This window comes from Eschrichtius robustus, chromosome 2 (genome assembly GCF_028021215.1).
Source record: "Eschrichtius robustus isolate mEscRob2 chromosome 2, mEscRob2.pri, whole genome shotgun sequence".
Taxonomy (NCBI): domain Eukaryota; kingdom Metazoa; phylum Chordata; class Mammalia; order Artiodactyla; family Eschrichtiidae; genus Eschrichtius; species Eschrichtius robustus.
Window position 1 is genome coordinate 105,366,613 of NC_090825.1, and position 27,053 is coordinate 105,393,665.

A 27,053-nucleotide genomic window follows, 5' to 3' on the forward strand; every position below is an offset into this window, starting at 1 on the left:
TCCTCTCCTCCTTAGCTCAGCAGACCCTGAAACACTCTGATCAACAACCCTAGGACACGGCCCACGTAGCTTTTAAGCTGTCTGGAGCAGGAAGAAAGGAACACACGGTGCCAAGATACATGAGAGGGCGATCTTGTCTATGGCCTTCTCACCCATGGTCGTATTGAAGATGTGAATGTCCTGCAAGGCTACTCAGGGGACTTCTGAGCTTAGCATGCTTGAGGACTAGAAAGACTGAGAAAGGCTGGAATAGAGAGGCCAGAAACCTCTGAGGAATCAGGAGACAGAAGGGCTGACTCTGGATGAGGGCAGAAAATAAGGGAAGATACTGCTGCAGGGAAAAAACCACCTTACCTGAGGTCCTTCACAATGTGAACCCCAATCTTTCTTATCAGTCTCATGTTCTTCACTCCCCTCGCCTTCACTCCAGCCACACAAAGCCACCCGACATTTTCTATATATGCCATTCCCTTCCACACCCTTTTATTTTTCACCTAATTTAAGTCTAATTTTCTATGATGCCTTCCTGCTACTTTACTCATCTGGCTGCTGTACCATTTTTTACATGTCTCAGCTCCAGCTCTCACAGCACTATGTTGTAGTGCTTTATTAACTTGCCTCTCTCTGCTGCCCAAGACAGTGAGTGTCTCTAAGACAAAGACTGTACCTTATTCAGTTTTATACTCCCACCACCTTCATTGTGCTTCAGTGTTGTAGGGACTTCTATTAGTTTTCTACTGCTGTGTAAAAAATTACCATAAACTTAGCAGCTTGAAATAACACACATTTATTACCTCACAGTGTCTGCAGATCATACGTCTAGGCGTGGTGTGACTGGATTCTCCGACCAAATTCCCACTGTGCTGAACCCAAGATGTAAGCCAGGGCTGTGATTCTCACCTGGGTTTCATGGTCCTCTTCTAGGATCACTAATTGTTGACAGGATTCATCTCCTTGAAGCTGTAGGACTGATGTCTCCATCTTCCTGCTGGCTGTTGGCCAAGAACTACTCTTAGCTCCTAGAGGTTGCCCACAGTTTCTTGGCTTGTTGACAGTTCACAACATGGAAGGAAGCATGTTTGCTTCCTTCCAGGCTAGCTGGAGCACACCTCTTTGATTTCATCTTCTGCAACCAGCGAGAGAGAACACTCTGCTTTTAAAGGGCTCACCTGATTAGACCAGGCCCACCCTGGATAATCTTCCTTTTGCCCTGTACTGTAATGTAACATAATCACAGCAGGGATATTTCATCATATCCATAAGTTCCACCCATATTCAAAGGGGAGGGAGTACAAGGGTAATGGTTCATTGGGGTCACCCTAGAATTTTGCCTACCACAGGGCTCAATGAATATTTACAAAATCAAATAAGATGTGTTCCAAAAATTTATAAATTAGAAACAGTGGCATTCAATTGTTAAGATTTCTTTCTCCTACTGTTACTTTGGAAGGCTTTTAAAGTTGTTTCTTAATTTGTGTTGGATCCACAATGGTTAAGAATGCTTCATGTGAGATAACATGAGGCCCCCACAGGGAACCCAGGTAGTACAAGAAATTTGGGGTGGGTGCCAAGACCTGGTCTGATATCTGACTGTCTGTGTGAACTTAGCTAACTTCCTGAAACTCTCTGAATGTCAGAGTCCTCTTCAGGTATAAAATGAGGGGGGCAGGGCTAAACAACGTCTAAGGTTGGCCAGCTTTAAAATTCTCTAATTTCTAAGACTAACTCATACTGATAAAATTAAAATCTAGCTAAGTGAATCACAATGTGCAAATTCATTGAAATAGTTCTCAAAAGAATTTCATTACAGATGAAATTGCAATGATGAGATTTTAAGAGGAAAAGGCAGTTTTTTTTTCTTTTATAAGTGGTTTTTTTGTTTGTTTGTTTTTAATTTTTATTTATTTATTTATGGCTGTGTTGGGTCTTCGTTTCTGTGTGAGGGCTTTCTCTAGTTGTGGCAAGTGGGGGGCCACCCTTCATTGCGGTGCGCGGGCCTCTCACTATCGCGGCCTCTCTTGTTGCGGAGCACAGGCTCCAGACGTGCAGGCTCGGTAATTGTGGCTCACGGGTCTAGTTGCTCCGCGGCATGTGGGATCTTCCCAGACTGGGGCTCGAACCCGTGTCCCCTGCATTGGCAGGCAGATTCTCAACCACTGTGCCACCAGGGACGCCTCCGGCAGTTTTGTTTCTAAATGAATTCATTCCTCTATTGGCTGAACCTGACTAAATACAAATAAGAGTACACAACTACATTTTTAATACTTTACATAAAATGGTGAAGAATATTTTTTCTTTAGATGACATATCTGTTCACTTATGGACAGATGTGAATTTTCCCCAAGATATTAAAACTTGATAAAACCACTGTCTTAAAAATAGCTGAATTAACTCAGTTGATGATAACTGAAAAACTATCAAAGGCAGTACTCAAATATTACAAATCAGTTTACTGACTACCTGTAAAGCACGTTGAGATTCTTATATACATTTTGGGGTTTAAGTCTTTTGTTTTTCTCAAACGAAGCGTCTTTGGCTAGGATAATTATTCTCTTCTATCCAAAAAAAATGAGCTCTAATTTTAAACAGGTATTATTAAATTCCTCTGAGATAGACTTCATGCAGATGTATTTGTTAAAACATCCTTTTATTGACTGTGCACAGTTATTAACAATTCACATTTCACTTTATCTACCAAGTGGAAGAACATTTATTCTTTCATTAAAAAGTTAAGCCCTTAGGGCAGCAACAGGGACACAGAGCATTCTTCCTATAAATGGCTCTGTCCAGTGAATGTGAAATGCTTCCATATTAATACAAAAGAGAAAAATAAATGAAACAAGTAGATTTCTCCCACCTTTCATCATCCCCTCCCTCCCAGTACACTCCTCTTATTTTATAAAATGCCAACAGGTAAACAGTTCCCACATTGGTACTTCCATTAATCACAAGAGGAATATTACCATTTATTTGGCACCACTGAGTTCAGAACATCCTTAGAGCTGTGTGAAAGTGACAAAAGGAGCATGAGGCCACAGTCATTTCCTCAGGAAAATGAGTTCCGGACAGAGAGGGTGGAAAATCATGAAGGCGTTCATCAGCCTCCCGCACCTTGCTGCTCAAGTTTCTGGAGCTGTTTTTCAAGTTTTGAGACGTCTACTCGATGCATCATCAGAAACTGGCCGTTCAAATGAAAGACGGGGATGTCAAATTTATACCTGTCATACCAAGCTGAGTTTTCTGGAAGTGTGATGTCCACCTCCTGTAAAATAAACTGAAACAGAGACAGACTAAAGCTCTAGATTTCAGAGAACATGGAACAACGCAACGGCTGTAGTGACAAACTGATCCCCAGACTGGTTCTAATGCTGAGAGGTTTTTACTGTTGTTGTTTGTTTGAGGTCCACAGTCAGCTAATGACCCTGAATTCTGTAACCTGATTGATTTCTTTACATTCCCTAATTTTGCTACTTTTCTGTTACATCTGTTAGGTTCAGCATCTACCTACTACTCAGTTCCCAATGAAATAAACAATGTCCCAACTGGGAAGCTGCCTGAGAATCAAGAAAGACATGTTTTGGCTGTAAGATTGGGAAAGGTATCATGGTTTGCTACAGGAAAACACTTTCATGGAAATGACAACATAAGATAAAAGGAATAGGGACAAAAACTTAACAGAAGGCCCAAATGCTGTACCTGCTAGTTAACTTTGATCATTTTAAGAGTCAGAGTAGGAAAACCAGTACTGCTCAGAGTAAAACACTTAGGTGTAATGACTTTTATGGAAATCAGCACTAGAATCTCTCTCTGAAGAACAGAAAGAAAATTTAAATGAAAAATCATTCAATCTCTTTTCTTAAAGGAAGGATCCAGGCAGATACTTTATACTACATGCAGTATCTATTCCATATACATAAAGCCACACTGTATTATATTACCCTGTTTTTATAAGGCTCCAGTACTTCCTTGGCTTCATCACAAAGGGGGCACGGATCCTACAGGACGAAAAAAGCCATTAAACCCAAAGAATGGCATTCAGCCTGACAAAAACCACAAGAAGCAGATTATACTTATTTTAAAGGACAGTTTTCTCCCAGGTTAATTATACTGTTTTATTTTCCAAAGCAAAACACTGCCACAGAATCTTATAAATAGCTAGTGTTTCATGGTGAATGGGCTTTCAGCATTTTTTAGCTGTGTTTTGATTTTTCTTGACAAATAAATCTATCTAGTAAATGTTGATGCTTATATTTGTTACATATATGTGTGTATATATGTATATATGTACACACAATACATTTAGATGCTTACATTTTTTTGTTACTGGCTTCATCTAATTGATATCTGGGAAGATTATTTTCCATATCATCTATAGTCCTAGGGCTTTGTCCTTCCTAGGTCAGGAGCACCTTCCAGGCCTGGCTGACATCACCAGAATGTCTTAAAGTCTGTTTTGATTGGGGGGGCACTGAGATTTGCCAGCCTGTTTTTCCATTTTTTGTTTTTGTTTTTTTTGGCCGTGCCGCGCGGCTTGCAGGATCTTAGTTTGCCGACCAGATAGTGAACCCGGGCCCATGGCAGTGAAAGCGCAAAGTCATAACCACTGGACTGCCAGGGGATTCCCCAGCCTGTTTTTCCTAATAGTCCACTGGGATGGAGTTAGATAGTGATCGTCCCATCTTTAAAAGGGAAAAATCTCTTGACTTTGGGTGATGACTGTACCAACTCTTCAATGTTTTGTCAGTTTTCTCATTACAAGTGTCAGCAATAGGTTTCCCAGACTAACTCTCCACCTCTGGAGCAAGCGAGTTTTAGTGCCCATTGTTGTTTGCACCCTAACCATCTAGAGGAGAAGTCTGCCGAGAATGCTATGTATCATTGGCAGATTTTAAAGGCTTCTCAGGCCTTGACTCAATGAACAGGGACTACTATAGGTTCTCTTGTATGAGCTAAAAATAGATTCAACATTACTGATGCTTATATAAAACCTGCTTTTTAACATGACAGGAAAAGATGAGCTGCTATGGAGGCCCTTCCTCCAGCTTAACTCACCTTATTTTGAAATAAGAACCTGGATCATCAAAAGACAGTTTTCCTTCAGAAAGTTCTTTTTGGCCGTATTTTCCTGCTTCAGGGCTCATTATGTTATTTTAGCATTATCAATAAACAGATTATGGATAGTCTGTGACTTTTTAAAAAAATTTTAATTTATTTATTTATCTTTGGCTGCGTTAGGTCTTTGTTGCTGTGCACAGGCTTTCTCTGGTTGCAGCAAGCGGGGGCTACTCTTTGTTGCAGTGCACGGGCTTCTCATTGCGGTGGCTTCTTTTGTTGTGGAGCAAGGGCTCTAGGCACGTGGGCTTCAGTAGTTGTGGCGCGTGGGCTCAGCAGTTGTGGTGCACGGGCTTAGTTGCTCTATGGCATGTGGGGTCTTCCCGGACCAGGGCTCCAACCCATGTCCCTTGCATTGGCAGGTGGATCCTTAACCACTGAGCCACCAGGGAAGCCCAGTCTGTGATTTTTAAGATAACCACATTGAAATTCTCTGAGAAAGTTTCAAAAAAGTCAAGAGAGGATCTTAAAAGCAAAAGCAAAACAAGAACCAGTGAAATTGCAGAAGTACCAAATTTGGTACTATTTGCTTTTATAATAAAAAAACTTTAGTAGAGCTAGGATCAGGTTTTTTATTTTGTTTTTTTTAAAACACAGGGAACGGGAATTCCCTGGTGGTCCAGTGGTTAAGACTCCACGCTTCCACTGCTGTGAGCCTGGGTTCGATCCCTGGTCGGGGAACTAAGATCCCCCAAGCTGCGCGGTGCAGCCAGAAACAAAACAAAAGAAACAACCCAGGGACTATGGAAGTCTGGGCAAATTATCACGTGTGTATGTATTTTTATGAGGAAAGGTTATCAAATTTTAAAGAAATCTATGAGCTGAAAAATGACAAGACCCAGTGGTCTGGAACATTTGTACATCCTTGTCTAGGATTTTCAGTGGTGCCAATACAGCACTTATTTACCCTATCCCTGAATTGTAGTGGACATTTGGTGGGTTGGCTGTCTACCACCCACTCTCCTTTCTTGTAGCAAGAATGCTGTGATTTTGCCTCACAGAACTGCTCTCAGCATGTGGCTGACTCCTCCCTGAACGGGGGTGGAATACCTAATTTAGGCTGAGGCATCCAGCACATCACAGCCCTTCAACTACAAATGCCTCAGGGATCGGCCAGTCACAGCCAAAGGATAGTGTGAGGGTTTTGCTGGAGTTTCTGTAGATACCTGAAATGTGAGATCTGAGGCTTGGGATCGCTGCAGTTATCCATATGAAGAGCCAGAGTGTGAACTGATTTAACCTAGAGAATGGAGTGCTGAAGAGACTGGTAATGTGCTTAAGTTTCAGAATCAAGCTACTCCTGAAACCAGACTAACCCATAAAATCCCTTTTTTGTTTAAGCCACTCTGGGTAGTACTTTCTGTTATTTATAACTGAAAGAGACCTGATACTGTACTTTTTCTTTCAGAGGACTGTGAACTCCGGGAGGTGAGAGTAATGTCTTATTATATGTCTAATGACACAAATGAAGGGTTTGGTACAAATTTTAAGCTGAATGGAAGATTAGTGTGTTTTGCTTTGGCGCATGTTTCTGGCTAACTTGGCTGTTGTTCAAACTGAAAAATAGTGCAGAATAGTTAGGCTGAGTGAGCATCATTAGCCTTAAGGGATTATTTTATTTTTGTGGTTAATTTTCACACACATTTCTCATATGTAGACACAAATGATGAAATATTTTTGTTCCATAATAATGCAATATATACTTATGAATATGAAAAGTAAAGATTAACTATTTTCAATAAGAAATTTTCAAAAGACTTAAACTTTGTTATTAGATAACTCAGATATATTCAAATTGCTAAAATGCCTGGAATGTGAAAAAAATCTATCAAACAAGAGACCTTTTTTGTTTGAGTTGCAGTATTATTCACTAAAGGTAATTCTATTACCCTGCACCTTATTTCTTTGTTGATTACAAATCACACAAACTAATGTTAACTAGCAAAAGGAAATCCATGATGTTTGTCTTATAAATTTTAGAGGAAAAAGCTCTTAAAAATTTAAACTTGCTTTATAGCTTAAAACCAGTGTTAGGGATAAGAAAATAAGTACAGTCAGTCCCATTATTTGTGGATTCTGTATTTGCGAATTCCTCTATTAGCTAAAACTTATTTGTAACCCTAAAATCAATACCCAAGTTTTTGTAGTCATTCCCAGATATGCAGGTGCATAGAGCAGCGAAAAATTTGAGTTGCTCAAAGTGCACATTTCTGGCTGAGGTGGGACAGGATGATGCTCTGCCTTCTTGTTCCAGCTCTCATACTGCAAACAAGTGTCCTTTTCTACTTAGTGCCACTCTTTTTGCATTTTTGTGCTTTTTCTTGGTTATTTTGCCATTTAAAATGGCCCAAGCATAGTGCTGAAGTGCTGTCCAGTGTTCTAAGCATAGGAAGGCTGTGACGTGCCTTACGGAGAAAATACTGTGTTAGATAAGCTTTGTTCAGGCATAAGTTACAGTGCTGTTGGCCCTGAGCTCAGTGTTAATAAATCAACAATATATGTTAAATAAGGTGCCTTTAAACAGAAACACACATAAAACAAGGTTATGTATTGATCAGTTCAAAAATGTTGTGACCAGAAGCTCATAGGAACCTAACCCTATATTTGCCCTAGGAGCAGTGGTTCAGTACTTGCTCATTCAGTGTTTGTGGCGACTTTATAGAACGTGACTATCACAAATAATAAGAGTTGACTATATTTCTAAGTGATACACTTGTAAACATCTGATAGTTCTTTTCTTTCAATGTATGGATCAGATGACGATTAAATATATTAATTTACCTCCTGATAACAGTGACACAATGAAGTATCTGGGTAGGATAAAGAGTTACCACTGTTGTAACTGGAACTGAAAAATTGAGGAGCATGTCTGAAGAAAATTTATACCATTGCTTTCCTTTCAACATTTTTCCCCTTTCTTAAATGTACAACTTTCTTCACCCAACATTTTAATCCTTTATGTTTTTAAAGTAGTGATTTTACTTTTCACTCTGTACCTTTGTGAATAAGGTTAGCACAGGCAGAGCAGTCTTAGAGGCAGATAGATTTCTCAAGAGCCGTTGAAAGGAGTGTTTGGCAAGTTGCATGCTATTTCCTTGAAACCAGAGCATCTTAATTCTGCCAAAAGAAAAATAGACCAGTAAACTTATGTGCCCTAGACTTTGCTCTTTATAATAGAAACAGTAAGCTGCAAATCTATGATGGAATTTGAAGACTTCAGATGTGCTTCTTGGAGTCCAGGAGTGTCAGAGAGGCCAAATGTTTGGCAAGTCTTCATGATGCCTCAATATTCACTGTATTCCAAGTTTAGAGTTTAGAATGGGAAAAAATCCAAATGTATGGATTAGTTGCGTGTCTAATCACTTGGCTTCTGTAAGCAAATTCCATGGGTTTGTTAATTAGAATAAAAAATTAAATTTCACCTGCATGTTTTGCTAGCATCCTGATGATCCCCTAAAATGTGGGAAGTTTCCTGAAATGGTTTTTATTCGCAGAGATAGCTTACCTTATAGGTAAGCATTCAACAATGCCCAGCCACCTTCACGGTAAAGGAGATAGTAAGCAAGAAGCACAAGTCTCCAGCTGAAGGTTAAGGCTATTACTTATGAGATTTATGCCCCTCTGCTGCAAGAGGTGGGGAAACACAGAGCTGTCCTTAGAGGAACTTATAGGGGAGATTAGGCTGAGTTAACCTGTCAAAAACAAAAATCTGCTCAGCTCTTCTAAGAAGTATTTTAAAAGGAGATGGTCATCATTTTTGAAAACATCTACAAATGTACTAGTGTTTCTACTGGAGATATTCCAATAAGAACAGCTTGGTAATAGCAGTATGTCAAACACTAGGCTTTGAAGCTCTCTCATCCTGCTACTTTGCTTGACATAAGACACCCTACTTATTCCTAGTTATTCTACTGAGCCTCCAGCTTTGTCCTTTAAACTACAGATATGATGATTTCACTTTTAAAACACATATGCACTGTTGACTTTATCACTTATCAATATTCCCTGCATGAATTCATTCCTGGTATCTGCATTTCTTAACTTTTCTTTACTCTACCTCTCCAACTTCATCTATCAGTTTCCCCTCCCTTATCTTGGCAACTTGCAGCACAAAGATTCTCTTTCTGTTCCTTGAATAACCAAAGATCGTTTCTTCATCAGGATTTCTGTACTTGCTGTTCCTCTGCATGAAAAACTTAAGTAGCTTCTCATCTGGCCTGGGCTTATGTCACCTCCTTAGAGATGCCTTAGTGACTACCTTACCAATGTGGGCCAGTCCACCACTCTTCTTCCTCATATCTTGCTGCGGTTTTCTTTTATCCTTCACTATGTAAAATTATTTCTTTACCTATATGTCCCCTCTACTACAACATGAGTTCCATAGGAGCAGCTACTTGTTCACCCCAATATTCCTGAGCATCTACAATTAACCTGGTACATAGTAGGTGTTCAAATAGTTGTTCGAATGTTAATAGTACTGGAGTGAGCCTTTCCCCCCCTCTTTAGTCTCACCTCTAACCCTGATCAGACACTCAGTGTGCACAGCAGTCACTATGTGGGCGGATCTCATATCCTAACTAAAGGTCAGTGCTCCTCACGGTGTCCACAAGATGCAGGCCAGCGCGCTGCAGCTGGTCCCAGCCCCTTCACCACCACCTTGAATCTCCTCCTGCTCTGCTCCAGAGAGCATGCCTGTAATAATTATGTACTAATCTCTACTGGTGACCAGGTTTCTCAGCATAAGATTAGCTTTAAACTCATTTCAAACAGAATGATATGACTTTAGAGAAAAGCACTAAATCCATATCAAACCAGAGTAAAGAAGATGGGACAAAAGGATTGGATTCTGATCTGTGAAAACAATAATCTTTCCTTCTCTCTTAAATCCTTAGTCTTCCACTTCTCCCTGGATCTCCCTGCTAACTAAATGGTCCTGATAATGCATAAAAAAGGAATGTGATAAGGATTTTACAAGGACCCAGCATTATTCTAAGGAGGAAAATGGATCTAAACAATTTCGCAATATGCTGTGCTACTTTCAACTAAGTGAGAAGCCCTGGTATATATATTTTCCATAAATTCAGCAGAACCAACACTCCGATAGGTGAATGTGGTTGGAGACAATAGCTTCCAAACATGGCTTTGTCTACAGAGGATATAAAGGAAGGGGAAGTATCAATGGAATGCTAGCCATGTTTATGACAGGTAGAAATTTCTGCATCCTTGGTTTTGGCAAGGCCTTATGCCAACAGTGGCACACCCTCCTAGGGTATGAAGTTAAAGAAACTGTATTAAATGAAGGAGAAAGAAAATTTTAAAAATCAGTTTTGTGAGAGTAAAGGCAGAAAGATAGCTCTTGGAAATGAGAAGGAGCAGGCTATCTAAGGCAGTGACCTAAGGTTACAACCAGGACAGTGAACAGCAGCTGTGTGCTTTTGGTGGAGGGATTTAAGATTTATTGATGTCAGGCTGGTAAGGAATGGAAAACTTACTGCTTTCACCTAACTGAGTTGAGACTGAGGTGTTAAGGCTTTTGTTAAAAAAAAAAATTCACATTCACAATGGAAATCTGCTTCAGTATTTCCAACATGACAAAACACAGCATGTGGTCTTGGTTGCACCCAAGACAAATAAAACCTGTCAGAGTAAACAGAGTTGCTCTTCATTCCAGATTTGCTAGAATACTTGTTCAACCAACCCAAAAAGCCAAGTAAAGTCTTCAGAGATGCCACAACCATCTTGTTTAAAACTAGTTCTCTTTTCCATGTTAGTCTCTATTTCTCCTTTTTTTAAATATGTATTCAATCACTTAAACATGGCACATTTGTTTACTGAGAAATGCATTAGCATTATGCAGTTTTACTACCTGCATATTTTCCAAATGCCCTAGCGCACTAGGGCACGTGTGTTTTACCACATTGTTAAATTAACTTATTTCTTTGTAGGTACTGTATTATAAAATTATATTAGAGTCTGATACAAAAAAAAATTCCCATACCTCTCCTAGGCAGAAATAAGATATTATGGCTAAAGTTCTGAACACTGGAGTTCACTTAGTTCTAGAAATAAAAAGTAAAATGAAAAATGATACACTCCAACTGGAACACCCCAAACCCTAACACCACTGCTGTCAACGTCACAGTCACCCCATCATGCTTTCTTGAAGTAAAATCTTAATATTGGCTACTCTGACAATGTGACATTTTCATTAGTTCTGTTGGTTTTGAACAGTGTCTCAGCACTATAAGAAATACTCTGAAAGGCGGTCTATGCCTGTTGGCTCATGACTGTGGGAGGACAACACCTTTTTGATTATGTCACTGAATTTAGTCATGAAGTGTGTGTCCTTACTACACACAAAGACACAATTTTATCCTTTGTATTTTGTTACATGCCTCTGTGATATGAGCAAAAAGAGCTGTATGCATAATATCAAAGAAGCACAACTGGGTCACCTTTGTCACAGACAAAAAAAAAAAGCATAAGACTGGATTTAGAATGTGCCTAAAACAAATTCCACAGCCTAACAATAAAGATGGTGACTCCTGCTGTTTCAAGTCCACTGCCGCTCAGAGGCACGGATCACCCTGAAAGAGAAAGGGAATGCTGGCTTTTCAACAAAACTGAGGCTGACTTCAGTGGTCTTTATGGCAGAATTAAATACAACATGGAGGAGGACTGACTGGACCAATTCATCCCTCCTTGAAGCAAGATAAGGAAGATAACTTTATAGCATTTTCCCTGCGAAGCACTGAAGGACATACCATTAAAACAACTGATTGCTGCACAGAAAGAAGCCAGGGTCATTTGAGCCTTTATTAAGGATTATTCATTTCTTGCAAGAGGAGCTGCCCAGGCTATGGCTGCACATCACTTATGTGGGGTTCCTGGATTCTTCAAACGCTGTGTGTGTCTGATTAGAAGGGAAACAACATTGTTCTCGCTTGAGTAGAGAAACTGACCTTCACTGACCAGAATTTTTATTCATATGAAGAGTCCTTGGGCACACCGAATCTCCAAGCTCACGTGATCCCTCATCAGCAAGCTTCAGTGTTCTTAGCTCATGTGCAAAATCAAAAAGTTTATATCAACTCAGGTACCGCCTTCATTATTAACAGATAATGCTGGAGCTTCTTCACAAGAATACAATATAAATTTAATGCTGAGCTGACATTAACCAAACACTATTACCGTCACTCTCGCTGAACCTGTGTTCCAGAAAGAGAGGCTCAGGGCTTCCGTCCCGTCATTTATGCCATGTGAGATGTTAAGTGCTCCATTTCACATTCATTACCATCTAAGTACAACATTCCTATTTTTACACAATGACTAGAAACACATGATCGCGCACACACACACACAAACACATCCCTCTCTTGGGAACGAAATCCATTATTTTAGATTACTGAAAGTTTATGTAATGAGGTGAGGTTGCTCTTAGGGGACTCATCTGGGTCACTGGGCTCTACCTAATCCAGGGAAACAGGGACAAATGATGCCTCCCCAGTGGTCTTATATGCTTTTGGTCAGTCAGCTGTGTCCAAACCTCCCTCTCTCCCAAACAAGTGAGAGCCTACCCTAGGATCTTGGGCCCAAGTGTGGAGCCAAGAGTGACAAGGAGACGCAGCATATAGAGACACAATCAAAGCTGCAAATTGAGCAGATACTTTGAGGTGTCAATTCCAAGGGGCTAAAGCAGGGTTAGAATGAGGCTATAGAACAGAAACAGAGGGTAGGGGGTGGAAGGCAACCTGGAGCGGGGCCCTCACTCCCTGCGTGCGTGAGATCTCAGGTGCTTTTTCAGCACCTCAGCCACAGCAGTCAGGGTACCTGGCCAGGGGAACTGCCAAGGAGGTAGCACCAACTCAGACATGATATTACAAGGATCCCCAGCTCACCACCCACCTGTGGGCCCACTTGTACATGGCCTCATGCTCAGCTTCATTCATTCATTTTTTTTTTTTTAATAACATAACATTATATTAGTTTCAGGTGTAAAACATAATGATTTGATATTTGCATACATTGTGAAATGATCACCACAGCCTCGCCTGGCTATGCATTTGGACTGCTGATTTGATGCCACATAACACATGAAACCCTGAGCAGACATACCCTGCATGTCCACTCCATTCCCTGCAGCTTCTACTTCCAGGCTTCAGTGCCAACAGGTTTAACCACATGGGGGCAGAGAAGCCTGTAGAGAATCAGTCCCAGAAAGGAATGACTGGTCATATGAGTTCCTACAGACAAAACCCCTTTTTATTTTTTTAAAAATTATTACCATGACTGTGGGGTTTCCAAGTATCTGGATGTCTCTACTACACTGTTTGAATGCAATAGGTGCTCTGTTAATTTGCATTCAACACACTGATTTGTGCAAAAGTTTTCTAACTATTTGAAGTGTGGGCCTGGCCTAACCAGTAAGATTATAATTTCACTGAAGGTATATGGCATTTACATATCCATCACTTGGTACATACACTCTGCCCCCCATCCCCCCCTCACCGCTTCAAATTCTTAGCAAAATAAGCCATTATTGTTTTTTCTTCATCCTGTCTGGTGTTTAGTCCATTTCTTTCCCTCCAAATAAAACTCTCACATGGAGAAATCAACTCCACATTCTGTATACAAGCAACAAGAATTACAGAGATGTACTCCAGCGGATTCAGGAGGAGGGAGTTAAATTCTTCACTGAAACAATATAAATACAAGAGAGATCACAACAGGGACATCCAATGGGCAACTTTAAATGTCATAAGAGAAAGGAAGGGAAGAGTACTATGGGCTGAGATTGGAAGTGGTTTCACAAGAGAAGGATCCTAAATCATGTAGGATTTCGATATGTAGAAAAAGGGGAAGCATTCCGAAGCCAGGGTTAGACACAAAGGCATGAAGTAGGAATGCTGTGGCCTTTTGGATGGGAGCCAATGAAGGGTTTTAAACGAGAGTGATGTGATAAAATCGGTGTTTTAGGAGATTGATCTGGCAGCAGCGAGCAGGATGGCTGCAAAGGAAAGAAGAATGGCGACGGGAAAGAGTTCAATTATGAAAATCCAGGTGTGGGATGAGATCATTCATTCAACAATTACCTACTGTTTTCCATGTCTTAGATACTCATAGGTACTGGGTTCAGTGGTGAACAGAAAAGTCAGGTCCCTGGCCTCATGGGGTCCATATTATAGGGAAGTTAAAGAGACTCTTTTATGTCTCTCAACATCAGACAGTGGTAAGCAGAGGGAAGGGAGTGAAACAGGGTGATGTGATGGTGACTAAGGCAGGTCCTTTAAATAAAATGCTCTGAGCAGGTGTCATTTTTGCTGAGACTAAAGGCTGAGAAGGTACAAAGATCTGAAGGAAGGGCATTTTGGGGAGAGGGCACAGTAAGTGCAAAGACTCTGGGGTAAGGACAACCTTGACTTAGTGGAAGAAACAGAAAGCACCATGTGGCTAAAGCACAGTAAGCAAGGGGAAGAGTGGAGGAGACAGGTCACTGGGGGTTGGATCACCTAAGGCCTCACAGGCTATGTTAAAGAACTGAGGTTCTATTTTCACACAGTTAGATTTAGAGGAGGGAAGTGATGGGTCTCATGTACATTTTATATTTATTTATTTATTTAAAAGATTTTTTTTTTTTGATGTGGACCATTTTTAAAGTCTTTATTGAATTTGTTACAATATTGTTTCTGTTTTATGTTTTGGTGTTTTGGCCACGAGGCATGTGGGATCTTAGCTCCCTGACCAGGGATTGAACCTTCACCCCCCCTGCATTGGAAGGTGAAGTCTTAACCACTGGACCGCCAGGGAAGTCCCTCATGTGCATCTTAAAAAGATGACTTTAATGCTGTGTGAGAATGGATGGCAAGAGTGGAAGCAGGGACCCAGTTAGGGGCTAGTGCCGTAGTCCAGGTGAGAAAGGAGGGTGGTGTGGACAGGGCCAAAAGGACCTGCCAATGAACTGGATATGAGGAATTAAAAATGACAGTAAGGACTATTCTAGTTTTGGTTTTGAGCTGCTGGGTGGGTGGCAGTGCCATTTACTAAAATGGCAGCTGAGGCAGGAACAGATTGAGGGATGTATGGGTCTGGGAGCTCAGTGAGGGACAAGCTGAGACTCAAGTAGAAAGTCGCGTGTACAGGTTTGGTAGTCAGGAGAGAAACCAGGGCTGAAGATAAAAATTTGAGACTCCCTCAGTTTAAGGGCTGTAATTACACCTGAGATCATGAGATCATCTAAATAGCAGAGAAAAAGAAGAGGACCCAGGACAAATCTCTGAGGCAATCCAACATTCAGAAGTTGGGTAGAGAGGAGCCAGCAAAGGAGGCAGAAAGAAAGGTTGGTGAGGTAGGAGGAAAATCAGAAAAGTGGGCCATCATGGAAGCCAACAGGAGAAAGTGTCTCCAGAAAGAGGGGAGTGGCCCACTGTCAGAAAGAGTGATGAGGGCTTCCCTGGTGGCGCAGTGGTTGAGAGTCTGCCTGCCAATGCAGGGGACACGGGTTCGAGCCCTGGTCTGGGAAGATCCCACATGCCGCGGAGCAACTAGGCCCGTGTGCCACAACTACTGAGCCTGCGCGTCTGGAGCCTGTGCTCCGCAACAAGAGAGGCTGTAACAGTGAGAGGCCCGCGCACCGCGATGAAGAGTGGCCCCCGCTTGCCGCAACTGGAGAAAGCCCTCGCACAGAAACGAAGACCCAACACAGCCCAAAAAAAAAAAAAAAAGAATGTCAGGAATATACTGATAATACCAAAATTACTTGAATCTTAACTATAAAAATAACAACAAGCTTTCTAACCATTAAAAAAAAAAAAAAAGAGTGATGAGGGCTTGGACTAGAATAGGGGTAGTCAAAGAAGCTACCACAAATCAGATGAGATGCGTCTCATGTTGCTCCAAAAGAATGAAACATTCCAACCAATGCCTACCCCTAAAATGAACTACCTTGTCTGACTCTTGCCTAATTTCACATCTTAAGTAAAAGGGGATACTTCTGGTGAGGATGGAGGCAGTGGGGTAGGGGAGAAGAGTAAAAGCAAAATTTGGTTGGGTGTCTTAAAAAGAGATAATAAATGTAAAAATCATTGTATAAGTTAAAAAGCAGAATAGAGAAATAAGGCTTAACTATTTATTACTAAATAATACAAAAAATAAGATATTAATAATGTTAATGATGATGTTTCTACTGACTGAAATGTGCTTTTACTGGCCCCAAAAGGAAGATTTAAAACTCTAGGTATAATAGTCTCAGAAACAGGGAATTGCAAAACTGAAAAATATTTCAAACAGATATAGCTGAAAACTTCAGACTGTGAACATTACTTAAATAGGAATTCCTAAGACATGATATCACTGATGAAAGACCCAGCATATTTATCTTCTACTAAGACTGAATACCTAGACCAGCAAATACCTCGGCACCAGGTACTGGCTTACTTTACTCAGGTCTCACATAGTTACAGAACAGGGCACTGAAATTCAGTTTGCAAGGGGTAGAGGTTTCCCCTTGATAGGTTCTGAACAAAAGTCACTTCCCTTCCAGTTGCTCCTTCCGAATACTTGCCTTTATATTTTCAAGGAAGAGAAAATTCAGTACCACTATTATTTTACCAATGATATCCTCAACCCAAGCCTGGTACATCAAAACAGAAGCTGCCTAGGCAGTGGTAAAGTTGGATTTATTAATAATCTTTAAAGACAAAACTTGTTCCAAAGTATTTTTGAATAAATTGTGTAGAGAGGTCAAAGTAAATTTAAATGAACATAGTTCCCACGAACTCATCAGTCAGGGGAATTAAGCACAAATGGTATGATTCTTCATCTAGAGCTTTAAAGTTACTCTTTCTTACAGAGTTTCAGTTGGAATTCAGCATGTTTGAATTCCTGGGTGCATTTCTGTGTGAAGATTTCATAAATATAAACCCCAAAGACAGGCAATTCCATTAATTAGTTCTCTGATGCTAGGCAATTCCTCATCTCTTTAAGCCTGTTTCATCAACTGTAAAATGGAAATACAACCCCCTGTCCTGTTCTCTCGTTTTACAGAGACTAGGAGAAACTCTGCCCATAGGCTTTGCTTATTAAATATCCTCCAGATCAGAGAAGGGGAAACCACATACAGAAGAAATGCCATGGCAATAGCTCAAGACGTCAAAGGTCTCCAAAGAAAGGCTTGGAAGTAGTTACCCGTAGGAGTCTAAAATGCTAGGCCATTTAAAGAGGACCAAAAGTCATACATAGATCTGGGCAGAAGCGTAAACGGGCTTGCTCTTCGCAAACTCGCTTCTCTAGCTCCTCAGTCATAACTGGGAAGCCTTGGCATCAGAAAAGACCCAGCAGGAAAATGGGGGAGGCGACATTAGGGTGGCCGGACACTGATCTTGCAACTGTTTGAGCATCTGAGATGGAAAAGTGCCTCCGAAAAGGAAGAATAATGTGTTTCTTTCTTATTGATGGACACATTTAAAGAATGATTTTTAATGGCAGACCCTCATCATCTTGGCATTCTCCTCCATGTCCAGAAGTGCTGCTGTGTTTGCCTAGGCGTATAGCAAGCTGACAAATGTGAAATGAAAGGGAGGAGGAATCTTCAGAGTAAGCAAGAGTTTGTTTTAGGATCTTTGGACCTTAGCAGTCACATTTTCCAGATCGTTGCTTCAGAGGAGTCTACTTGGTAATGGGGTTGGTTTCCAGAAAAACATTCAGCTAAGAAAAATAAAATGAAGATGCTGATCAGGAACAGTAATATACTGTTACTATACACTCCCTCTAGCACCCAGGGGTCCAGAGGGGATTCTGGACTAATTCTTATTAACACAGTGGGGCTTGCACACACTGTATACTGACTCAGCATCTGGCCTAGAGCCAGAGGCATATTCTGAATTCAGAGTGTGCAACAATGTTCAGTACTATTAAGACATAATGGCTGCTCTTCAATAAGTGGTGCTGGGAAAACTGGACAGCTACATGTAAAAGAATGAAATTAGAACACTCCCTAACACCATACACGAAAATAAACTCAAAATGGATTAAAGACCTAAATGTAAGGCCAGACACTATAAAACTCTTAGAGGAAAACATAGGCAGAACATTCTATGACATATATCACAGCAAGATCCGTTTTGACCCACCTCCTAGAGAAATGGAAATAAAAACAAAAATAAACAAATGGGACCTAATGAAACTTAAAAGCTTTTGCACAGCAAAGGAAACCATAAACAAGACGAAAAGACAACCCTCAGAATGGGAGAAAATATTTGCAAACGAAGCAACTGACAATAGATTAATCTCCAAAATATACAAGCAGCTCATGCAGCTCAATATCAAAAAAACAAACAACCCAATCCAAAAATGGGCAGAAGACCTAAATAGACATTTCTCCAAAGAAGATATACAGATTGCCAACAAACACATGAAAGGATGCTCAACATTACTAATCACTAGAGAAATACAAATCAAAACTACAATGAGGTATCACCTCACACCCGTCAGAATGGCCATCATCAAAAAATCTACAAACAATAAATGCTGGAGAGGGTGTGGAGAAAAGGGAACACTCTTGCACTGTTGGTGTTAATGTAAATTGATACAGCCACTATGGAGAACAGTATGGAGGTTCCTTAAAAAACTACAAATAGAACTACCATATGACCCAGCAATCCCACTACTGGGCATATACCCTGAGAAAACCGTAATTCAAAAAGAGACATGTACCACAATGTTCATTGCAGCACTATTTACAATAGCCAGGACATGGAAGCAACCTAAGTGTCCACTGACAGATGAATGGATAAAGAAGATGTGGCACATATATACAATGGAATATTACTAAGCCATAAAAAGAAACGAAACTGAGTTATTTGTAGTGAGGTGGATGGACCTACAGAGTCTGTCATACAGAGTGAAGTAAGTCAGAAAGAGAAAAATACCATATGCTAACACGTATATATGGAATCTAAAAAAAAAAAATGGTTCTGATGAACCTAGGGGCAGGACAGGAATAAAGATGCAGACGTAGAGAATGAACTTGAGGACACGGGGAGGGGGAAGGGTAAGCTGGGATGAAGTGAGAGAGTGGCAAGGACATATATACACTACCAAATGTAAAATAGATAGCTAGTGGGAAGCAGCCGCATAGCACAGGGAGATCAGCTAGGTGCTTTGTGATCACCTAGAGGGGTGGGATAGGGAGGGTGGGAGGGAGGCGCAAGAGGGAGGGGATATGGGGATATATGTACACGTATAGCTGATTCACTTTGTTATACAGCAGCAACTAACACAACAATGTAAAGCAATTATACTCCAATAAAGATGTTAAAAAAAAAAAAGGACATAATGGCTGCAAAGCTGTTCCTGAAAGCCAAGAAAGCCTGAATAATGTGGTTGGGTTATATCATACATGAGGGCTTAACAGAGTTTAAAAACCAATTTGAAAATTCCCTCATTCCATAAAGATAGCATTTAAGATGAGGGCAAAATCATGCTAGTTCAAGGGATAGGAACAACATACATAAGGAATTATGCAGACTCCTCTCCACATTATCCTTCTTAACCAAAATGACCCATTCCCTTTGAAGGTATATCTGATACCTAATACTGACCCAGAAAGAAGTCAATTTCATTAAAACATCTTAGTCTTATTGTACCCAGCTAGTAATGCCAGTTTCCTTCCTATTTAAAAAGCACACAACTTTATTTCCGAAAGTAATTGTTTGCAATTCAAACTCCATCCGCCCAGGCAGTGCCTTCCATTTGTCACTAATACTCCACCATTTCCAATTCATCTTGCCAAAGAGGCGCGTTATCCACATGACCACACAAGACCTGAAAGATGTTTCACTCATTTTTAGCCATTTTGTAGCAGATGACTTTGGAACATTTGAGATTTTAAATCCAGCATTTCTTGGGACTTGTAACACTAATACCTGAATGTTAGGAACTATCCACTCTTGAGGTCATGCCCCAGCCACCCTCAGTTATGTGAGATTCTGCAATTCTCTGAGTCCTATTCTGTTACTTAAAACTTGTCACTGATAGAGAATCTTAATATTTTGGAACTGGATTCCAAGACACTTTGGAGATTTCCCTTGCTTTATGGATAAAGGAGCTGTTTTACCAAAGCCTTTTATACTGCAATTTTTTTTCTCTATATTTTCTCTTTGAACAGTGCCTATTTTTATGTATAATGAGACCAACACAGAATTCTCAGAACTGCAAGGGACCTCCAAGTTCAACCCCGTTTTTTCCAAAAAAAGTCTCAAAAAGTTTTATACATTAATCCTCAGAGTATACTGAATAACAGATAGCACATTTTGTTTAAGATTTAATTTAAAGATGGAGAGAATGAGGAAAAGTCTCAGCTTCGGATGGCAGAATTCTTTTACTATAAGAACGAGGTTCTGATCTCTAAATCTAAGATGATACAGATTAACTTTATTTTTGAACTTGGAGAAACAGAGCTGCATTTAGATCTATCTCTCTTTTTTTTTTTTTTCCAGTCTATATCCTAAGCTGCTTCGGCTGACTGAATTTCTATTAAATAACAGTATCCTTTCTCTTGGCTGACTGGAAGAAATACAGGTTTTAAGAAGAAAAGAGTTTAAAAAATTAAATAATTCAGTCTTATGTCCTTCCCCCTGACTAAAGTAGAAGCCACTTCCCCATTATTTCATGATTAATATGAAAAAGTACAGAAACAATGAGAGGAAGTTCATCTGTTTCCAGTAGTAACATTCTGGTTTCTGTTGGAATTCCACTGGCAACAGAAGGAAGCAGCATATACCACATGCCTGCCCTATTACAATACAAAAAGCTGTCAACTTTGAACTCTTTTGAAATGTTAGTAAAGTAGAAAAGATGATTGTGGCTTTCCTTCAACATTATTTGTGTAACCTAGCCTTAAAATAGTGAACAAACTTAAGTCCTTTATCCTTAAGGCAGGACCAAACCAAGATATTAGTGACCTAGGTAAGCTAATAATTTGGCATACCTTCAAATGGATACTTTTCAAATATTCACTCAACAGGTGTTTGGGTGAGGAGTTGGGCATGGCAGGCCTTGAGAGAGAGTGGAAAGGGGGCTGGCGGGGCCTTTCAGTTTGCATACTCTATTCAGTATAACAAAGACCACACAACTGATCAGGCTAGATCTCCTTGGAAGGCAGTTTGTTGACCATCTGTAGATTTTCAAATATGCCCTTCCCTACTCCAAGCTGTTTATCGAGGCATTAGTAACTGCAGCATTTATAACTGCACTGGTAGCTCCTTGAAAGGTTACTGCTTTATATTCTTTTCTCTACCTTGTTGCATTCCCAATGATGCTTTCACAGTCCTTATAGATCCAGCCTCCCTTCTATACCATGTACTGAGTGTTTGTTATGTGCCAGGCACCGTGCCAGATACTAGAAATATAAAAGTGATTAAGATACTTTCCCTGCCCTTAAGGACACACCTTGGGTAGGGGAAAGATTTACAAACAAATAATACAATACCACAGTGATGAAGCCTATAGCAGTAAAATGGTTATTACTAGATATTACAGGTAAAATGCTCTGAAATCCTTTCTTAAAATAGAAGGTATTTTGAATTTGCCTCTATCTCTGGAAATCTTATCTTGGGTAAGGATTGGAATAAAAAGAGAGTAATGTTTTCCTGCCTCCAGTTCTCTGCGGCTGTAACTGAGATGGGAAGGTAGGGATGTGGAATAATATCTACGTGAAACTTAGCCCAAACCTTTCACTTTGCATATTCTTCCTCAAATAATTTTGTCTCTCAAACTTGGTATGTGATACTAGGGGAAGGATGAAGGAAGCTCACCTAGTCCCTGCTACCTGTGTAGCTACACATCCCTGGATCCAGATAGTTTCTCCCCTTCAAAATAATTGCAAACAAGATTAAAACTGCATGCAGGAACGATTCCAGCTGGCTTTTGGCTTCCTCTGATGTACAATCCTTGAATAAAGCAGTGGCAAAATTAGATTTAAAATAAGGAACATAAAAAAAAAAACGTACTACTTGTACCAGATCTCCTCAAGGTCCTGCTACGTGTGAAACCCTGAGCCCTGGCATTAAAGTAACTAAATGCATCAGCCAGCTGTAGTATGCACATGTTATGAAATACAAAAACCTTAATAATAAAAAAAAACTTATTTTGAAGGCATACTTCCACATTGCCTCTGGGTACTTAAGAGTCCGCGAGAACCAGGCATCTGGAATAAAATTGAAATACAGTCCAATAAATTCCGAAGTTGGAAAATCCTCCTGTCTATTTCCTTACCTGCCATCAATCCATCTAAAGAAAACCACATAGCCATATTTTCCTCCGATAAAGGAGACATAAAAATATTGATCCTTCCTTGGCAGGTAGCTACTACTGAACACAATAAGCATGAAGAAAGAAACTCTGCGGAGTCTGCCTTTCTAAAACACCAGCCCCGCCAACCTTAATTTTCACAACAGGCCCTTTCTGGTTCCAGGCAATTCCTCAGCAGAACAGGACCCAGGTTATTAGGCTACGACATTTCACACAGAACCATGATTAGTTCTGCCTTACCTCCAATATTACTATAACCACTCAGTATTTCCAGGGCACACCTCTTTTTCCAAGTGTTTTAAATCTCAATGCATACAGCTGTAAATATTGGTAGAGAGCCTCATAAGCATTTTCACACAGTATTCCTGAGGTAATTAGTAAATGAGAAGACTGTGGCCTCTAACAGCCACTTCATCTTTAGCAGTCCCACACTGAGACATGGCTCTCATGGCTGCCTAACCAAGGTAATGTGTGGTTAAGGAGATGTGCTTATGCTGGGAAGTGTGCTAGAAAGTGTGGGGGGGGCATAACAGATCTTAGACACTATCCCTGTCCTGGAGGAGCTGAGAATCTTGGGGTTTAGCTGGGCCATACTGTGGATTTTTCTTTTAAGTGCTCTAAAATATAAAGTACGATGTAAAATACTTTCTGTTAAGAAACAAGAATAAAGATCTGCCAGGCAAAAAACTCCTTGTTCTTCAACAGAACAGCCTTAGAAACAGACACTTGCCTATTCATGTTAGCAGCAATTTAGTAGGGACTTTGTAACTCTGGACTTACTTTAAAAAATTGTATGAGCGATATTTGTCAGGGGTGACTGACAAGGCTAAGTATTTGAGAACTGTACAGTCTCTGATTTATTCTCTAATGGTTCAGCACCCAGAGGGCTGCTTTTGCCCAACAAAGGCAGACAGGAGGTCCAGAGAGCCCCAGGACTCACAGTGCTCCTGCCAGCACCCACGATTAAACCTTTCAGCCCTCAATTAAAGGTCAACATGGTTGCTCAAAAATATTTATTTAAAAAGGCAGCCATCTCAGCCAGTCGAGATTATATTACCACTTCATAAAACTCGAATAAATCCGAAGCAGGGCATCTGTGAATCACGGAAGAAACATGAAGCTGTGATGTTTTCTGCTTCCTCTTAAAAAGCTACCTTTCCCACCCGTGATTCTGTTCACTTCCCAGAGCGCCATCGCGCGCGCGGGCGCGCGCACACACACACACACTCACGCTTATAATTTGACCCCGGAGGTTCACGGATTTATGGCTCCCGGTTTAATTAAATTTCCTGTAGTGACAATCGAAACCGGCAGCATGCGGCGCAGTGTGGGGCTCCCGTGCCCCCCTCTCCAGCCCGCGTGCCGGCTCCGGGGGGGGCGTCCCGCGAGCGCCCACCTGCCGGCGCCCGACCACCGGCACCACCTGAGCTTCGGCTGCTCGGGTCGCCGCTTCCGCCGTGCGCCGGCACTTCCGCCCCGACCGCCAGGCGCCCGCCCCGCACTTCCGCCCCGGCCCGCAGCCGCTCGGGCTGGCGTCAGTGGATCCCAGGTCCGAGCCGATCGTCCCTCTGAAGGCTGGCCGCGCTTGGGCTGTTACGCATGAAAAGAGAGATACAAGAACCAAGGCCACACTGTTTAAAAAAAAAAAGTCCACGGAAAAGTGACCTGGCATGTTTGGGAACCATTAATAACGAGCATCAGGTGTGAGAAAATAATAAGTAATACTCTAACACGTATTGATTGCTCACCATCAGCTTTACGTTCATAACTTGATTAATCCTGAGAATAATCCTATTAAGTATTATTAGTACCATTTTACAGAAGAAGAAATGGAAGCTTAGTAGCTTGCCCTAGTTCTCAGAACTAGAAAATGGCAGAGTTGAGATTCCACCCCATGCAGTCTGATGTCGGTATCCCTGAGCTTACCACTGTGCACTCAGTATGTATTCAATGCTTTAAGAGAAGATACAAAACAAACCAAGGTCAAGAATGAATCCCGTAAACAAACCACGTTGGTTATGTGATAACTTTTAGAGGGCACATCTAGAAAGTAGAGTTTTCAAATTCTAACTTTATCACTTCAACATGTGCTGATAACAAAAGAGGGGATTTTGTGACTGTCAACAGACTACCTATGATTATTTTTGAGTTGATACACTTTGATAAAACCTAATTTATCTGAAGAAAAGAAAAAAAAAAAGATCGATCGACAAAGTATGCTCCACCTAACAGTTGCTGTTACGTTATCTTTAAAGAAGTTATCTTGGGTCTAGTTATAAACACCTTGGTGGTACACGCATACCTTTGTGGAGTGATAGAAAAGCTTCCTAGAAATGCAACTCCAAATCAACTTCCAAATCTCATTTCTTGTTGGAGAACGGAAATACTGTAAATTGGATTTATGACACCTGATTTCATCCACTGAATGAGAAGAATGATTCCACCCAGGGTCACCAGTGAAGGCTTTTAGCATTGGTTACTGGTAAATTTCTCCAAAGAGCCAAAAATTCACAAATTTTCAGAATTTGAATTCAATTAGTAAGAATTTCTTGGGTTGTTCAGACCTCCTCATGATTGTTTTAGTTGAGGGTGGAAGTCCCGTGAAATGGCTGGGCATCCCTGAGAACTCCCTGTAATCGATGCCCAATCACTTTGGGAGAGCTTGGCTGAGTGCTGCGAGCGCAGAGGACCAGTTTACCTCTAGGTGTAAGACTCAACAGTGCTGGGCATATGAGCTAAGCTTGGGAAAATGTCTGAAGTCTGACCAGGAAAAATTATTGTCTCCAAAATAAAAAAAAAAATCTGCTAAAGCAAAATTAATAAACATTTATTAATGGTTACAAACTGTAATACTGCATCAGCTATATTAATTGCTGGATTCATTGTTCAAAACAATTTCATTATATTTGAAAACAGTTTTTAGATGAGATGCTCTTCCTGAGGGAGAGTTCTTAAATATACATGATGAGTGTTGAGAAATCACAGCATATTTTAGATACTTTAGCCAAATTATTTCAAAAGCAAAATTATAAAATCTTACATAGCAAAATTATGAAGTGTGAGATGTATATAGATTTTAACATGGTTCACGTGATGTGAAAAGTAAGAGTCTTAAGAGAATATGAAAGTCTTGGGACTTCCCTGGTGGTCCAGTGGTTAAGACTCCCCACTCCCAACGCACGGGGCCTGGGTTCGATCCCTGGTCAGGGAACTAGATTGCACATGCCGCAACTAAAGATCCCGCACACTACAATGAAGATCCCGAGTGCTGAAACTAAGATCCAGTGCAGCCAAATAAATAAATTAAAAAAAAAAAAAAAAAGAGAATATGAAGGTCTTAGTGTAGCCATGGGTCTTGTGCAATTTTGTTCACTCAAAACGGGCTTGTCATAGGCATTTGATCTCCATCTTGTTCTCTAGGTCTGGACTCTAATTCCAAGCTATGCTCTAGGAATCTGGATAGGACCGGTGCAAGGATCTCTGTGTCCTGGAACATCCGTTCAGAACTGACATGGGTTGAGTTGTCTCTTAGATCTCAAGGCCCTGCCAGCTTTGCTGTCAGTTCTGAGAGAGAAGCCTGCTCTAGAGGAAGCCTGCTGGTAGAGCCTGGTCCGCAACTCCTGAGTTAACTCCAAGGGTACTTTAGAAAACACATTACCTGTTCTTCCAGCGATGACCTGGAGCCAGGCTGCCTTCAAGATCTCCTAAGGGCTGGACGTGTGGTGAGGAGTGAGGCATCTTCACTTCCGCCTGCCAGGCTTTGCCTCTGAGAGAGCAGGAGCAAAGAAATGGCTTTTGATGTTAACACTTTCTCTTGAGAACACCTTAGAAAAATAATGTATGTCCTGACAGTTAATGACTGTCATGCCAACTCTATTTTACAGTAACCTGGCTCTGTGCTGCCACTGAAGAAACATGCAGTATGAACTTTGACTAGGAGGGACAGCCCCAATAATTGCCCCAACTGGGTGATGTGATCATGATGGTGGAGGTATTTAGAAACCTGGTAGGTTTCCTTCCCTGGTTTTTTTCTGGTCTTTATAGTGAGCTTATTTGTTTATCTCATGAACGTCTCATCCCCAGTACTGAAAACTCTGCGGGAAGTCATCTGTAGGGACCAGATATTGTGTTATGTTTAAGGTCATGAGAAAAACAGTGGCAACCTCCCAAAGAAAAGACTGGCTTCTGAGTCTGGATGTGTTGGGTCAGTGGGGTCGCTGTTGACTCCCCCAGGCCAACCATTACAGGAAACAGAATTATAAGTCTGTCTTACTAGGGAAGAATGGATCTCCGTAGCCTGATTTCTATATTCCCCTTGACATTTAAAAAACTCTGCTCTTCTGGCAGACATTCAGGGGAGAGTGAAGAAAATTTTAAAAGGAGAAAAATGTTTATTTGTTTTAAGGCTTTCTCAGTAATCCACTTATGCCATTTACATTAGTTAGAGAAACTTTCCATGTAAACACCATTAATTATGTAGCATAAGAGCCAAATAAAAATGCTAAAAATTAAAAGTAATTGTAGAATAAATTAGTGTAGCTTGAGTGCACATATATTATACAGAGACTGCAGACTTAATACATTTTATTGAGGGAGGTGAATTTGTAATTTTCTATTGTTTGAACTACTAGGAT

General features: G+C 40.7%; 2 protein-coding genes across 6 annotated transcripts in view; one reads left to right on the forward strand and one right to left on the reverse strand.

Moving 5' to 3' along the window:
* MEGF10 (multiple EGF like domains 10) overlaps positions 1–27,053 on the forward strand; it is a 370,667-nt gene that overhangs the window by 20,418 nt on the left and 323,196 nt on the right. The window lies entirely within an intron of this gene.
* C2H5orf63 (chromosome 2 C5orf63 homolog) lies at positions 2,627–23,873 on the reverse strand. 5 transcript variants are annotated; one of them, XM_068535796.1, is made up of 5 exons: positions 23,651–23,862; positions 21,924–21,977; positions 8,109–8,229; positions 3,939–3,995; positions 2,627–3,274 (listed from the first exon to the last, which is right to left on the reverse strand). In XM_068535796.1, exons 3-5 carry the CDS (start codon positions 8,220–8,222, stop codon positions 3,098–3,100), a joined length of 348 nt encoding a protein of 115 aa, XP_068391897.1. In that variant the 5' UTR covers positions 8,223–8,229; positions 21,924–21,977; positions 23,651–23,862; the 3' UTR covers positions 2,627–3,097. The 5 variants fall into 5 exon arrangements, with proteins under 5 accessions (XP_068391897.1, XP_068391896.1, XP_068391898.1 ...); XM_068535795.1 differs by having other exon boundaries at positions 21,924–22,058; XM_068535797.1 differs by lacking the exon at positions 21,924–21,977 and having other exon boundaries at positions 23,816–23,873.